General features: G+C 49.9%; 1 protein-coding gene across 2 annotated transcripts in view; it reads right to left on the bottom strand.

Annotated features, from left to right (window-relative positions):
- LOC105478763 (BEN domain containing 3) overlaps positions 1–16,542 on the bottom strand; it is a 47,145-nt gene extending 30,603 nt beyond the window's left edge. The window contains exons 1-2 of one of the 2 annotated variants that reach the window (XM_071096664.1): positions 16,401–16,542; positions 177–224 (exon numbers count right to left, since the gene is read on the bottom strand). In XM_071096664.1, the coding sequence (XP_070952765.1) occupies positions 177–213 (37 nt within the window). In that variant the 5' untranslated portion in view covers positions 214–224; positions 16,401–16,542. Of the gene's footprint in view, positions 1–176; positions 225–13,221; positions 15,852–16,400 lie in introns of those variants that run through there. The other variant, XM_011736397.2, reaches the window with a different exon arrangement.
- Positions 16,543–17,011: the final 469 nt, after the last annotated feature.

Here is a 17,011-nt window from a genome sequence, read left to right as displayed (position 1 = left end):
AAGGTGCTTATAACAAGTGTGTGGGTGGAGGGGGATGGGAACTGGGTAACAAGTGTGAGGGTGGAGGGGACTTTTCACTATATAACTTTGTATATTTTTGGACCATGTGAATGTATGACCTAATCAAAAGTATTCAGTTAAAAACATTTTCTAAAAAGGGCATTTTTTTTTTTTACCTTCTTCTACATCTTCGGTGAATTCAGTTGAGTTCATCTTCTAGTCCACTAAATAAAAAGACAAAGACAATGTATTGACTTATTGCTTGATTTATTTCTTTATTTTCTCTACCCACAGAAAATCCTCTTACCCTCCCAACCCCGGCTCTAGGTAACAGAGCAGCACAGCACTGTGGAAGCATGTGTCCTCCTAATTTTCTCTGCAGACACTCAGAGCAGCCAGACCTTGTGCATCCCTGCTGGGAGCTCTTCTCCAAGACTTTATGTGAGCAGAACATGTCGTCTTATAGCATCCACTGACAGCCACTTACTGAGCCATGGGAACATTACATGAACAAATCAAGTCTTAAAAAAGACTCCAATTGTTATTATCTCTTTTAAGTCCATGCTTATAAATTCCAGCCACGAAACAAAGAGGCTGAAGGATGGGGGTTATGGATCCTGAAATCTTACGACTTCAGGTCATCAACAGAACTGTGCTGCCCATGACATAAAGGTGGCTACTAGCCACAACTGGCTACTGAGGACTCAAAATGTGGCTAGTCCAAGGGAGATGTGCTGTAAGTGTAAAATACACACCAAATCTCAGACTTAGTAACAGAAATGCAAAATATCTCACTAATAATTCTTTTTTGTTTTTTAGAGGAAAGGTCTCACTCTTGTTACCCTGGCTGGAGTACAGTAGCACTATCATGGCTCATTGCAGCCTCTGATTCCTGGCTTCAAGCAATCCTCCTGCCTCAGCCTCTGGAATGGCTAGCACTACAGGGATCACATGCCGCCACACACAATTAATTTAAAGACATTTTTTGTAGAGATGGGGTTTCACTATATTGACCAGGCTAATCTTGAACTCCTCAAGCGATCCTTCCACCTTGGCCTCCCAAAGTGCTGGGATTACACGTGTGAGCCACTGTGCCCAGACCTAATAATTGTTTTATATTGATTATATGTTGAAATAATATTTTGGACTTACTGGGCTAAACACAATACTTTATTTCATTTATTTATTTATGAAACAGTCTTGCTCTGCCACCAGGCTGGAGTGTAGTGGCACAATCTTGGCTCACTGCAACCTCCGCCTCCTGGGTTCAAGTGATTCTCCTGCCTCAGCCTCCCGGGTAGCTGGGACTACAGGCATGCGCCACCATGCCCAGCTAATTTTTTGTATATTTAGTAGAGACGGGGTTTCACCATGTTGGCCAGGATGGTCTTGATCTCTTTGACCTCGTGATCCACCCACCACAGTCTCTCAAAGTGCTAGGATTACAGGTGTGAGCCACCGTGCCTGGCCAATACAATACTGTATTAAAACTAATTTTATCTGCTTTTTAAAATGTGGCTACTAGAAAATTTTAAATTACATATGTGGGTCACATTATATTTCTTAGTAGATAGTGTTAGTATAGCCCTTCCTTCAGAAGCAACAAAGAGAAAAAGGTGCTGTGGATTTTTTTTGTTTGTTTTTTTGAGACAGTCTTGCTCTGTTGCCCAGGCTGGAGTGCAGTGGCGTGATCTCGGCTCACTGCAACCTCCGCCTCCCAGGTGCAAGTGCTTCTCCTGCCTCAACCTCCCAAGTAGATGGGACTACAGGCGCATGCCACCGCTCCCAGCAAATGTTTAGTATTTTTAGGAGAGACAGGGTTTCATCATGTTAGCCAGGATGGTCTCAGTCTCCTGACCTCGTGATCCGCCCACCTCAGCCTCCCAAAGTGCTGGGATTTGAGGTGTGAGCCACTGCACCCGGCGGTGCTGTGGATTTTTAAGTGTAGGGCTTTGGAGCTCCACACAGTCTGGTCCAAACAGACCAGGTGAGGGAATTAAGCAAGAAAGGGGGACAGTGCTTTGTTCCAGGCTGCAGGATCTGAAGCAGAACCTGCCCCTGCTCCCACTGCCCCAACTGGAATGGAAGTGACACCATGAGGCAAAGTACCACTAAAACAAAACAAACAAAATTATCACTAAGTCTCTGAGATCCCCTGAATACCATGACAGCATGTACATAAATAGTACAAGATACAAAGGTAGTAACATTTGGAGAAGAATATACATTGCAACCTTTAATGTTGACACTGGGGAGTTGTGATCCCCACAACTGATTAAGCTGACTACAAACACAGAGTTCTCATTTTGGTTGAGGATGACTGGAGAGCAGGACCAAGAAGTATCTCTTAAGAAATTTCTGGCCGGGAACGGTGGCTCATGCCTATAATCCCAGCACTTTGGGAGGCCAAGGCGGGCAGATCACCTGGGGTCAGAAGTTCAACACCAGCCTGACCAACATGGTGAAATCCCGTCTCTACTAAAAATACAAAAATTAGCTAGGCACAGCGGCGCACGCCTATAGTCCCAGCTACTTGGGAGGCTGAGGCAGGAGAATTGCTTGAACCCGACAGGCAGAGGTTACAGTGAGCCAAGATCGCGCCACTATACTCCAGCCTGGGCGACTGAGTGACTCTGTCTCAAAAAAAAAAAAGAAAGAAAGAAACTCTGTAAAGCCATCTAAAATGTTCAGTGAACCATTCAAGGAGTAGCCACAGAATGGTGCGTGTTTGACATACAGTACCTGTGTTAGACGGGTGAATGGGGCGGGGATGGCAGCAAGAGGGAGAGTGTGTCTGGGTGATCCATGAGCACAATCATCACTGCAAAGGTTACTAATAATGGCAACATACAGTGCTTATGATGTGAAGTACTATTCTCAGTGCAAGAACAGTGCACAATAGTGCAAGACAGACACAATTCTTTACATCCCTGTATTGCTAATTTTCAGAGGAATGAGAAAAGCAAAATGAGATTTATTTGAAACTGAAAATAATTCCTACTCACCAAGCCTCTCCTACCTGAAAAAACATTACATACAGTATGATATTGATAGAAAACAAATAATAAGTCAACTTCAAGGGTCTGAGAACTATCTTACCAGAGGCAAATTTTAGTGGAAAATTTTAAATTTTTCCACTGTATTTAAAGGAACTATACCTCGCTTTGGATCACCATCATCTGAGCTGGGTGTCTCTGAGCGGCTAGGAAGGCTGGACAATGCCAGGCAGAAATTCAAGACCGGATTCCCAGCCTGGTAGGAGGTCTCTCAAAGAAACACACTGCAGGTCACCTGAATGCCCCTGCCCTTGGAAACTGCCATGGTCACATAACCCATTCCTGCCAATCAAGGGGAGTTCTGAGATGCAGAACAGATGGGGAGAAACGATGGCTGTCAGAGACGGGCATACTGTATAAAACAAATTACATTTGGCAAGGCAGAGAGGGAGGGGACGGCGGTTGGTTTATCTGGGGAGGAAAAGGGTCACGGTGAAAGAAAAATTGCAAAGAGTCAAAGATTGTGGTAAGCGGAAAGCATTAAAAGGTTGGGCAAATACTAGAACAAAACAAAACAGGCTTCGATGAAAGAACGCAGCAGACAGGGCCACGGGTGGTGAGAAGGGCAGTATATTTATCTGCCATTATATTCGCCCAACCACGTGTCTCTGGCAGGCCCATCACATAGGGAGCAGTGCAGGGCGGGAGTCCAGGCTGCCGCATGGAGCCTGCTGGGAATGCGGCGTGGTGAGCAGAAAGCCTACTTTCTGTTTTTTTTATTTTTCCTTGTTTCCAGTGGGGTTGGAAGGAGGCTATTTTCTGAACCACCACCATGTGACCCTACAGCAGGCAATTTGGCCTCTGAATTCTGAGCCCCTAGAAAGTGATGAAGGGAGAGCAGAATCTCAGCCACCTGCAGTGGGCAGAGACCCCAGAGGGCTCATGCAGCTGAGGTGGGAGGAAGGGGTGCTGGTGCGGCTGCCTGGGCATTCAAGACACCGAGTGCCTGTGCTTTGGAAAACACTTCCGTGTCCATTTATAGACCAGTGACAGATGCTAGGTTAGCCCAGAAGTAGCCCAGAACACAGCATGGTGGGCCCCTTCCCTCCAGGCTAGCAAATCAGCCTCCCTTATTAAGAAGCTGGGGAATTTCCCATTTGCAAGGCCTGGAAACCTCGCACCTGCCCCTGGCTTGCACCGTGGGAGTGAGGTGAGCATCCCCTGTAACATCTGCAGCCCACCAACTTCACGCCAGGCACTGAGCTGGCCACTGCATGTGTGCCTGTGCCTCACCCGGAGCTATTTTAGTTCCAATTTCAACACATAGAGAAACCCAGGACAGGTAACTCCTCCAGTGTCACATCGCTGAGTGGCAGAACCTGGATTCAAATCCAGTCTTTCTGTGCCTTCCCTCAGCCAGCCAGGAAGGAAATAATAAGAGTCTTCACTCTTTTGTTAAGCTTCTTCTGATGAACCATGGGCCTGTTTCCAGACTTGAGTCCCTCTATCCAACAGCACCAGGAAACCAAGTCTCCTTCTGCCTCCCTTAGCACTCTGGAAAGCCAGTCTGCTCTGAGGGTAGAACAGACTCCACCCCACATTACAGAAAAGCTTCTACAAGAGGGACGCGTAGCCACTCCCTTCATCCCCAGCTGACGCAGGGACAGCACATCAACAACGTCACAGCTGGGCAGAAAGGGGATGGGGAGCACATTGCTACCTCCATTTCCTGGTCACCTGCCCAGATGAGGGTCACAAGCTCTGCTCCTCCTGGGTGGACACCCAGCACCCAGATGCCTAGCATGCCACAGACATTCCTCTCGCCTGTCTGACTACAGGCTATGTAGGCGCTGCCACAACTACCCAACTACCGCAGCACCTGCCTCCTAAAGGCTGCTGTGAGCATTCCCTTTGCCTCCTGGACTCTGGAGAACTCCTCATTCTGACATTCTCTCACTTTCAAAACGCTCTCATGCCTCCCACCACAGACCTCAAATTACGGGACAGTCAACACATCTGCACATTCCCCAAAATCAACTTTCTCCCCAAGGGATGTCTGTTCTACGTCCCTCAGACAGCTGAGCTAAGCCTAGGAAAAAAGAAAAAGAAAAAGAGGCCAGGCACGGTGTCTCACACCTGTAATCCCAGCACTTTAGGAGGCCAAGGCAGGTGGATCACCTGAGGATGGGAATTGAAGACCAGCCTGACCAACACAGAGAAACCACATCTCTCCTAAAAACACAAAATTAGCTGGGCGTGGTGGCACGCGCCTGTAATCCCAGCCACTCAGGAGGCTGAGGCAGGAGAATCGCTTGAACCCGGGAGTCCTGGGCAATAAGAGGGAAACTCCGTCCCCAAAAAAAAAAAGAAAAAGAAAAACAGAAAGGAAAAAGAGAAGGCCGGGTGCAGTGGCTCACATCTGTAATCCCAGCACTTTGGGAACCCAAGGCAGGTGGATCACGAGGTCAGGAGATCCAGAACATCCTGGCTAACACAGTGAAACCCGTCTCTACTTTAAAAAAAAAAAAAAAAAAAAAAAAAATTAGCCGGGCGTGGTGGCGGCGCCTGTAGTCCCAGCTACTCAGGAGGCTGAGGCAGGAGAATGGTGTGAACCCAGGAGGCGGAGCTTGCAGTGAGCCGAGATTGCGCCACTGCACTCCAGCCTGGGCAACAGAGTAAGACTCTGTCTCAAAAAAAAAAAGAATGAAAGAAAAGAAAAAACAGAAAAAAACGAAAAAGAAAGAAGAAAAAGGAAAAAGAGAGAAGCCCTGACCAAGCCAAGGGAAAATTTAAACAAAAGAAGGAGACGTGTGTCCATGAGACCCATGCAGTTTGCAGCTGCCTGGAGTTAAAATGCCACAGGTTTCAAGACGTGAGAGAGCAACTCCCAAACAAGACCAATCTCTGGTGGTTAATTTAATAAGTGAAAATGCTTCTGTGTTTTTCTTAAACAAATAGCCTAGGAAGCCCCAGGCAAAATGACTGTCATTGGTACAAAAAGGTTTTAAATGTTGCAGAGCTCACAGGAATATATATATATAATTTTATTTAAATGCCTAGTAGTCTCTGTCCTGCAGAGAGAGATAGGCACTGTTCAATCTTCCATTCGGGGCACATGGGTGAGGAAAGATTAGAAGGTCATCAGAAAAGCCTTCAGTTTACAAAAAGCACAAAAAGGAGGATAATCCCAAATGTTCAGAAATAACAAGATGCTTTAGCCACTCAAATATCAAATTACAATGCATAAGTTGTTTAAATTGGCTACATAAATCTAGTAACTTGCAGGGCTTAGGGCTACTTCTATGCTTCATGCTGCAATCCTGATGAATCTGAATCCTGACTACCAGCATGCACCTGCCTTGACTGGAAGGGACACTGAGGAGGGAAGAAAGGCTGTGAAGAAAGGCAAGGAAAAGGCAGAGAAGTGAGAGCCATTCATTGCTGCTTAGGAAGAACCACATCACAAAGAGATGGAAAAGCTGGAAAGAGCTACACATTATAGGACATTTCACCTTTTTAGAGTTCATTTTAAGAGGGAAGATACATTATGTGGCTTTTCCCCATTTTTTATCAGGTAATATAGTCATGCCTTAGTATCCTCAGGGGGTTGGTTCCAAGACTCCCAATGACACCCAAATCCGCAGATATTCAAGTCCCTGATAAAAAAAAAATAGCATAATATTTGCATGTAACCTATGTACATCCTCCTGTATACTTTAAATCATCTCCAGATTACTTATAATAATACAGTGTAAGTGGTTTGTAAATAGTGGTTATAGTGTATAGCTTTTTCTTGGTGTAATTTTTTACTGGTTTTTCTTTTGGATTTTTTTTTTTTTTTTTTTAAGATGGGTTCTGTCACCTACGCTGGAGTGCAGTGGTATGATCGTGGCTTACTATAGCCTTAACCTCCTGGGCTCAAGCCATCCTCCCACCTCAGCCTCCCAAGTAGCTGGGACCACAGGCATGTGCCACCACACATGGCTAATTTTTTATTTTGTAGAGACAGGCCTCCCTACGTTGCCCAAGCTGCTCTCAGACTCTGGGGCTCAAGCAATTAACCCACCTCGACCTCCCAAAGTGCTGGGATTAGAGGCGTGAGCCACTGTGTCCAGCTCCAGCTTCTGGAATATTTTCTACCTGCAGTTGGATGAACCTGTAGATGTGGCGGGGCCGACTGTACATCCACACAGAACAAAAATCAGCAAGCACAAAAGGATATTTGGTTAAATAGTCCCCTGTCAGCTGGGCGCAGTGGCTCACACTTGTAATTCCAGCACTTTGGGAGGCCGAGCCAGGCGGATCATGAGGTCAAGAGATGGAGACCATCCTGGCCAACATGGTGAAACCCCATCTCTACTAAAAATACAAAAATTAGCTGGGCATGAAGGCACCCACCTGTAGTCCCAGCTACTTAGGAGGCTGAGGCAGGAGAATCGCTTGAACCTGGGAGGCGGAGGTTGCAGTGAGCCAAGATCGCGCCACTGCACTCCAATCTGGGCGGCAGAGAAAGACTCTGTCTCAAAAAAAAAAAAAGAGAGAGAACTGGGATAGGAGATGACGTGGTCATCTAAGCAGGGGGCAGTTGATCAGGCTCACTGGCCTTTTCCCTGCCAAGCCCACAGATTTCCATAAGGACATTCTCTAGTGCACCCACAGGCGGCTGGGAGTGGCCCAGGGTACCTTTCTATCAAGTTCTTTGAACAGTTGGTTGCTGTGGAGAGAGCAGACAGACCTGGTCTTTTGTGACAGCAGCGTAAGCCTAATCAGAGCTGCCAGAGGCCTGCGGGCCAGGGAGTCACACAGGACAAGCGGCAGGCCCAGAAATGGGAAGTACTTGGGCTTCCTGCAACCTGGAGGTTCAAATTCCAGCCAGCTGACTCCGGATTTTACCCTGCTAGATCAGAGATGTCCTCGCCACTGGGCTGAGGTGCCAGTCCGGGAAGACCTGGCCCCAGCAGCCCTGACCTCATGTCACTCAGGGGCAAACACCCCTTGTCCCCTAAGAGCTGTTTCCAGATGTAAACTGAAGCAAACGCTACCAGAAGATTCCCTAGAGAATGTGGGCCCCAGAACAGGAATGTGATTGGAATCTGAGACAATGGGGATGGTGGCTGTGTGGCCCCTACCACACACAGAAGGTAAAGTGGAGAGAATATGCTCAGTCATTAACAAAACAAACTCAAGGATTTTAAAAATTTAACCAAGACCTAAACCTTACTTCAGTCTTTTCACAATTGCCATATGTCTGATTTGATTTCAAGGAACCTCTCTGCTACAGGTGACACTGACTTCTAAAAATTAAACCTAGAAGACGGCGACGGTAGTTAGTATTCGTGTGGCACAGGCTCTGCATTCTAAATGTTACATATGTCAACGCACACAGTCCCCACGAGCACTGCTTCTTGTGCAGATAGGGAACGGGGCGGGGGGTGGGGACGCGGTGCATTTGTGCCGGCCGAGGGATGCCGCCAAGACCAAGGAGCAGGAAGGGTCTTCCTGGCGTGAGAGCTTCATTTCAGCCTTCCAAAGAAGCTGGGACTGAGGAATGGGCCATGATCTCCCGGCTTTCTTTCCCTCTTTCTGCTAACTGTGAGCGGGGTGCAGGTGCATGAGCAAGTCACCTAGCCAGATGGGCCAGCCTGTGACCAAGGCAGGAACTAGTGCAGGTGACCCCCCTAAAAATGGAATTGTCCACTAAACTTTGGAGTCAGATGGAACTGCATGAAACCCTGGCTTTTAATCCAGGTTTTTCATTTTTTTTTTCCCCCCAGAGATGGGGGTCTTGCTGTGTTACCCAGGCAGAGTGCAGTAGTACGATCAGAGCTCACTGTAGCCTTGAACTCCTGTGCTCCAGCTCCTGTAATAGGAGCTGGACACATCTACCTCACCTCATCAAGCTTTTGTGAAAATTACAAAGGAGAAAGTGTCCGACACATAGCACTGAATGTTACCTATTATAAAGCTGCTGCTGCTGCTTTTTTTTTTTTTAAGAAAAAGATGTTTAAAGTGCATTTTATTTTTTTATTTTTTCGAGACAAAGTCTCATTCTGTCACCCAGGCTGGAGTGCAGTGGCATGATCTCGGCTCACTGCAAGCTTTCCCTCCTGGGTTCAAGCAATTCTCCTGCCTCAGCCTCCCAAGTAGCTGGGATTACAGGCATGCGCCACCATGCCTGATTAATTCCTATATTTTCAGTAGAGACGGAGTTTTACCATGTTGGCCAGGCTGGCCTTGAACTCCTGGCCTCAAGTGATCCACCCACCTCGGTCTCCCAAAGTTCTGGGATTACAGGTGTGAGCCACCCACCCAGCCTAAAGTATATTTTAATAGTGAATTTTTAAGAACTGCAAATTAAATAAAATGGCTTAAAAGATTAAAAAGGTTTAGTAACTTTTCTATCCAATGAAACAGAAACTGGAGGGAGGGGGATGAAACCAAATAAAACGCTCTCCCTGAGGACAGGAAGAATGTTCCCATGCCATCTACTCTAGTGCCGTGGGTCTCTGGGTTCACAGGACCGGCTGGGAGCCTCAGGGCTCTCAGGACCCAGCCCCCTTGGCAGTGGCATCCTGCCCAAGGGACTTGCAGGACATGTTCGCAATTTGTTTTTATTTTTAGGCACATCTGCAAATGCAGTTTGAAAAATACCAGTCCTCATAAAACCAGGGCAATTTTCCCCTGAGTTTTTCTAAAGCTGTAATTGTAGCTGCCTTCCTTATTCAGTCAGAGCACAACCTCATCTTCCAGCATGCAGCCAAGCACAGCCGCACAACCCTGCCTGCGCGCCTGTGATTTGGCGTCTTAATCTGGTCACTCGCGTCTTCTGAGTCTTGAGTAAATGTGCCATCTTCCCCAGCTAAGAAGTTCCACTTACGTTCTCCCCAACCTCATGGAGGGCTACCTTCTCACATGGCTCACAGGAGACTCTGCTTATTAACCTTGGTATGCAAAAGCTGAGGCTCAAGGTGGAAGGAGGGATCGCACGTTCCAGCATCCAACCATGTGACCGACTGCACAACAGTGACTAATTTTCCTAGGAGGTATAAACTGAGTTTCCGCTGCACTTCCCATTTTTTCAAGTGTTTTCTCTTGTGATCACACAAGCTAATTAGGGTTTACTGCACCCCCAATCCTAAGCAAGCCTCGGTCCTTCCCTTTGTCAGCTCCACGTTCAAACCAACAGCCCGGGACATACAAGAAAAGGCCAGCAAATAACTTATTCAATTGAGCAATCAATGCCCTGATACTGATGCAACTATGTTTCACTAGTCAGAGATAACTGAAAATCAGACAGGAGGAGAGGTGGTCACAGGTAGAAAAAAAAATTGAGAGGGCTGATTGATTTGAGACGGAATCTCTGTTGCCCAGGCTGGAGTGCAGCGGCGCGACCTCGGCTCTCTGCAACTCTGCATCCTGGGTTCAAGCAATTCTCCTGTCTCAGCCTCCCGAGTAGCTGGGAATACAGGCATATGCCACCACACCTGGTTAATTTTTGTATGTTTCAGTAGAGATGGGGTTTCAGCCATGTTGGCCAGGCTGGTCTCGAACTCCTGGCCTCAAGAAATCCAACCACCTCAGCCTCCCAAAGTGCTGGGATTACAGGTATGAGCCACCACACTCAGCCAAGAGGGCTGACTTTAAATACAGGTTTCAGCTTGGATTAAAAATTGTGGGGGGAGAGGTGGGGATTTGGGCATGGTGGCTCATGCCTGTAATCCCATCACTTTGGGAGGCTGAGGTTGAGAGATCAGCCTGGCCAACATGACAAAACCCTGTCTCTACTAAAAATACAAAAATTAGCTGGGTATGGTGGTGCGGGCCTGTAATCTCAGCTATTTAGGAGGCTGAGGCAGGAGAATCCTCGAACCTGGGAGGTGGAGGGTCCAGTGAGCTGAGATAGTGCCACTGCACTCCAGCCCAGGCGACAGAGCAAGACTGTCTCAAAAAAAAAAAAAAAAAAAAATCGAGGTGGGGCAGGCATAGCAGCTCACACCCGTAATCTCAGCCAAAGGCAGGTGGAACACTTGAGTTTGAGACCAGCCTGGGCAATATGGTGAATCCCATCTCTATAAAAAAAATACAAAAAATTGCCAGTACGGTGGCTCACGCCTATAGCCCCAGCACTTTGGGAGGCCGACGAGGGCAGATCACTTGCGGTCAGGAGTTCGAGACCAGTCTGGCCAACATGGTGAAACCCTGTCTCTACTAAAAATACAAAAATTAGCCAGGTGTAGTGGCGGACACCTGAAATCCCAGCTACTAGGGAGGCTGAGGCAGGAGAATTGCTTGAACCCGGGAGGCAGTGGTTGCAGTGAGCTGGGATCATGCCATTGCACTACAGCCTGGGCAACAAGGGCAAAACTCCGTCTCAAAAACATTAGCCAGATGTGGTGACACAGGCCTGTAGTTCCAGCCACCTGGGAGGCTGACATGGAAGGATCATTTGAGCCCAGGAGGTTGAAGCTGCAGTGAGCTGTGATTGTGCCACTGCACTCCATCCTGGGTGACAGAGTGAGACCCTGACTCAAAAAAAAAAAAAAGGAAGCTGGGCACAGTGGTGTGCACCCATAGTCCCAGCTATTCAAGAGGCTCAGGCGGAAGCATTGCTTGAGCCTAGGAGTTCAGGATCAGCCTGGTCAACACAGCCAGACCCTGTCTTACAAAAAAATGGAGGGACAGCATGGTATCAGGTGACCTGCTGAGAAAACTTCAGCTCTAAAACAACAGTTTGTAGAAGTGGTTTTCATAGGAAATTTACAGACTAACATGCCAAGCATTCACTGCCACTCTTAAAACAGCCCCTCTCATGTTTAACACTCTGAAGGCTGACACTAGCATGGAGAGCTCTTAGTTTGGCATGTGTGGGGAACTTGTGGCAGCTAATCCCAGAAACCACGAGAGCTCTGGGTTGAAACAATGATGTTGCAAGAAATACTGATGTATCAGAAGCGGGAGAAGAGCATTATCAAATTTGGAGAAGGAAAGAGACTGTCAGAGCAAGGTGATACAAAGCACCAAAAAAATCAGTTTTTAGCACATTTTTGTGGGTGTGACTATTTCTTTTTCTTTTCTTTTTGAGACAGAGTCTTGCTCTGTCACCCAGGCTCCTGGAGTGCTGTATGGCACAATGTCAATTCACAGCAGCCTTCTCCTCCCGCGTTCAAGCGATTTTCCTGCTTCAGCCTCCCAAGTAGGTAGGATTACCCACCACCACACCTGGCTAATTTTTGCATTTTTAGTAGAGACGGGGTTTCACCATGTTGGCCAGGCTGGTCTGGAACTCCTGACATCAGGTGATCCACCCATCTCGGCCTCCCAAAGTGCTGGGATTATAGGTGTGAGCCACTGCGCGCAGCCATTTAAGTTTCATTTTAAAAATTTATCCCAGTCAGGCGGTGGCTCACACCTGCAATCCCAGCACTTTGGGAGGCCAACACATGTAGATCACTTGAGCTCAGGAGTTCGAGACCAGCCTGGCCAACATGGTGAAACCCCATATCTACTAAACATATAAAAAATTAGCCAGGTTTGGTGGCGCATACCTGTAGTCCCAGCTACTTGAGAGGCTAAGGTGGGAGGATCGCTTGAGCCTGGGAGTCAGTGGTTGCAATGGGTTGAGACTGTGCCACTGCACTCCAGGTTGGGTGAAAGAGAGAGAACCTGCCTCAAAAATTCCCAGAGTAAAATTGACTCTCTGGGAGTGTATCGTTCTATGAAAGATAACACATGTAGGCTAGGCGTGGTGGCCCAAGCCTGTAATCTCAGCACTTTGGGAGGCCGAGGTGGGCAGATCACCTAAGGTCAGGAGTTTGAGACCAGCCTGGCCAACGTGGTGAAACCCCATCTCTACTAAAAATACAAAAATTAGCCGGGTATGGTAGTGCATGCCTGTGATCCCAGTTACTTCGGAGGGTGAAGCAGAAGAATCACTTGAACCCAGGAGGCGGAGGATGCACTGAGCTGAGGTTGTGCCACTGCATTCTAGCCTGGGTGACAGAGTGAGACTCAATCTCAGATTAAAAAAAAAAAAGAGAGAAAGATAACATATGTACACATCCCTATAAACACCACTAAAAGGATACAGAATAGGTTTCCCATTCCAAAGATTAATTTTACAATTAATTCCCCAAGCTTACCTTAGCCAAAATGGGAACAATGCAATTAGGTTAGCAACCAAAATCTATCACTTATCACCAAATTAGACGTGTGTGGTGGCACGCACCTGTAATCCCAGTTACTTGGGAAGCTGAGGCAGGAGAATCACTTGAACCCAGGAGACGGAGGTTGTGGTGAGCCAAGATCGTGCCACTGCACTCCAGCCTGGGCAACAGAGTGAGACTCTGTCTCAAAAAATAAAATAAAATAAATAAGCACCAGGAAAAAAAACACTACATCCCAGCCTCCCATATACAAACACCATATCATTTTTGCTGGTTGACTAGCGGACCTTCACACTTAATGTTTCTACATTATACAATTTGAGGTATTTAAACTTTTCATCATGGTGTCAGTACAATTCATACAAACATGCTGTTTAGTTTCTCATTGCTTCCAGGGGCTTTCTAGGCAGTGCTAAAAAGTAGCAGGTGAGACATTAATATAGGATATTTTCACCTAATCAATCCTGCGTCAGGACTCACTCCAATTTTTCTCTGTGTAATTATTGGACATTCTGCTATGCTTTTGCTCACACAGGGGTGCTTAGGAGCCAAGAAAGTACCCAAAGGGAGAGGATGTAAAGAAAATGTGTCAATACGGCACCTTTTAATTGTTGGGATGCTGACTGTCAGTTCCTAACTTGCTGGGCATGGGGAAGGTGGGTGGAATCACATAAAACTTTGTTATATTAGTTCTTCAGCAAGAAGATGGCATCACTGGTAACAAAAAGAAAAAAAAAAAGGCTGGGCGCGGTGGCTGTAATCCCAGCACTTTGGAAGGCTAAGGCTGGTGAATGACCTGAGATCAGGAGTTCGAGACCAGCCTGACCAATATGGAGAAATCCCGTCTCTACTAAAACTATAAAACTAGCCCGGCGTGGTGGTGCGTGCCTGTAATCCCAGTTACGTGGGAGGCTGAGGCAGGAGAATCACTTGAACCCAGGAGGCGTAAGTTGCGGTGAGCCAAGATCGGGCCATTACACGTCAGCCTGGGCAACAGGTGCGAAACTCTGTCTCAAGTAAAAAAAAAAAAGCTGGCGAGGTGGCTCACGCCTGTAATCCCAACACGTTGGGAGGCCGAGGCGAGCAGATCATGAGGTCAGGAGATGGAGACTATCCTGGCTAACACGGTGAAACCCCGTCTCTATCAAAAATACAAAAAATTAGCCAGGCATGGTGGCACACGCCTGTAGTCCCAGCTACTCGGGAGGCTGTGGCAGGAGAATCCCTTGAACCTCGGAGGTGGAGGTTGCAGTGAGCCAAGATCACACCACTGCATTCCGGCCTGGCGACAGGGCGAGACTCGTCTCAAAAAAAACAAAAACAAAAAACCATGTTCCCGCCGGGCACGGTGGCTGATGCCTGTGATCCCAACACTTTGGGAGGTCAGGCAGGCAGATCACCTGAGGTCGGGAAACTAGCCTGGGCAACATGGTGAAGCTCCGTCTCTACTACAAATATAAAAATTAGCAAGGCATGGTGACACATGGCCTGTAATCCCAGCTACTCGGGAGGCTGAGGCAGGAAAATCGCTTGAACCCTGGAGGTGGAGCTTGCAGTGAGCCAGGATAGAGCCACTGCACTCCAGCCCGGGTGACAGAGCCGTCTCAAAAACAAACAAACAAACAAAAACTCATTTTCCATGACAGATTTTTGTGACAGATTTCAAGGGCCACACAGACACCAGCTAACCCAGCAGCAACTGGCTGCTCTGGCTCCATCTTTCTTCTAGAATCCAAGAGGCTCTCTCCATTCATTTAGGAAATATGCACTGAGTGCCTACTAAGTTATGAGACACTGGGTAAGAGGCTGGGGATGTGAAACTGTGAGGGAGATAAAAAAAATCTTGCCCAAGTCCCAGTACCGAGGGAAGCTTGACAGGCTCTTGTGGTATAAAGCCAAAATCTAAGGATGAATGGTTTTAAAAAAAGAGAAAAACGGACTTAAAGTGTGGAAGTCGGGAGCGGGTAACAACAGCACGTCCTCCGTCCCGGCCGTTTATATACCTGGCTAGCCTGAAGGACTCACTTCCTTACCTCAGTTTCCTGAAACCGTAGCTTTCTGGCACTATGCCACGGTGCCCTGTGGCATGTTTAATATTTGCATTTAACCATTCAAAAGTTACTTTAAGGAGATGAATTGCACATTTCCAACTCTAGTAAGTAACCTTGTTCCTCCCGGCACTCTTGTCGAGTTAGCCTTTACGCGCAGAATTCTTCCAGGTAGACCACCTGAGCAATCAATAAAACTTTTATCTCTGTAAAAATACCTTGTTTAAAATATCTACATAGGGAGACGTAGGTACACAAGCACACAAGGGCCTCCAAATCGGTGGTGCACACCTCACGGATAAGACGAGGGCAAAGCATGCGTGGGAAACCACGTCTATCATAAAGGGAAAGGGGCGGTCACGAGGAGCCACGAGCGCCCCAGGCTTTAGCTTTGCGGCCGGCCGGCCAGGCCTCGCGCCAGCCCGGGTGCACACCCAAGGCGCCGGGCCCGCCTCCAGCTCCCAGGCAGCGGGAACCGCGAACCGCCGTGGAACGGCCGGGAAGGGAGCGCTGCGCCCCCTGGCGGCGGGGCCCATCCCTCTCCGCTCCCGGCCGCCGCCGCCGCGGGCCGGCCTCACTCCATTTGCAGCCTCCGTAGGCTTGGTTCCTCCGAGCGGCGGCTCCCCCGGCCTCCCGCTCGCCGCCCGGCATCTCCCTCCAGTCCCCGCCCCCTGCTCCAGCTCCGACACCCGCTTCCACACGCCGAGCAGTGCCCCGCCACAGCCCCGCCGAGCGCCAGCGCCAAGCTGCCGCGAGCCCGGCAGAGCCTTCCGGCCGCCCCGGCCGCTCCATCGCGGCGCCCGGCGGGGGTGCGGGGCCGGCGCGCGGCGCGAGTGGGGCGGGCGGCGGCGGCGGCGCGGACGGTTCCACCGCGCGAACCCCCCGTCCCCGCGCGGCGCGCGTGCTCCCCGGAACGCCATGGAGTCGCCGCGTTCCGAGCGGGCACAAAGGGGCGCGCAGCACAATGGGCGCGGCGAGCCCGTGGGCGCCCAGCGCCCGCTCCGGTGGCTCGGCCCGCGCGGGGGTGGGCGCTACTACCGGCAGGCGCGCTTCGAGCAGCCCCCCTCCGCGTCCCCTCCCCTGCTCCCGCCCCCACCCCGGCATGGATGTTGCAGCCACTCTCCCGGCTGCTCGCCCCGGAGCCGCCAACGCTGCCGCCGCCGCGCGGCCGGCTTGATCCGCCCCGCACTTACCTGGGACGCGAGTTCTGTACTTTGCCGGGCGGGCCCGCGCCGAGTTTGGGCGCCACGTGGGGGGAGGGCGCGGGGCCGGGGAGTGGGGGCCGCGCGCGGAGGGCCTGGCCGGGGCGGCCCGGGGAGGCGCTGGGGGCGGCGGGCGGGCGAGCGCCGTGTATTTTCCCCTCTCTTTGTGTGTGTCCGTGCGCTGCGCTCTCGCGTGACGTGACGGGACTCCGTGTGTCATTTCCGCACAAGGACACAGGAGCCCCCGCTGCAGTGGAACCACAACCCCTCCGCCCCCACCCCCGGCCCGCCCCTCCCCCTCAGCGGGGCACACGCGGGACCGGCGGCGGCGGCGCTCGGTCGTGAACGGCCGCGGCGGGGAGCTCGGGCGCGCACTCCGGGGACCCAGGCGGCCAGGCGCGATCGGCGGGCGCAGTCGCTCCACGTGGGCCCACGCTGGCTGCCCGGGGCGGGGGCGGGGGCGGCGGCCGGGCACCCACGGCGCGCTGGGCGGGCGCCGCGAACGATGTCCCCTGTACCCCCTATGTCCTCCCACCGCGAGTCCGTCCTCGGAAACGTGGTTTCTCAGACCCGAGAGTTTGGCCCCAAACGCCTCTTTTTCT

The sequence above is a fragment of the Macaca nemestrina genome, chromosome 5 (genome assembly GCF_043159975.1).
Source record: "Macaca nemestrina isolate mMacNem1 chromosome 5, mMacNem.hap1, whole genome shotgun sequence".
Lineage (NCBI taxonomy): Eukaryota > Metazoa > Chordata > Mammalia > Primates > Cercopithecidae > Macaca > Macaca nemestrina.
The sequence above is the reverse complement of the archived record's forward strand: the minus strand, read 5'-3'. Positions and strand labels throughout refer to the sequence as shown.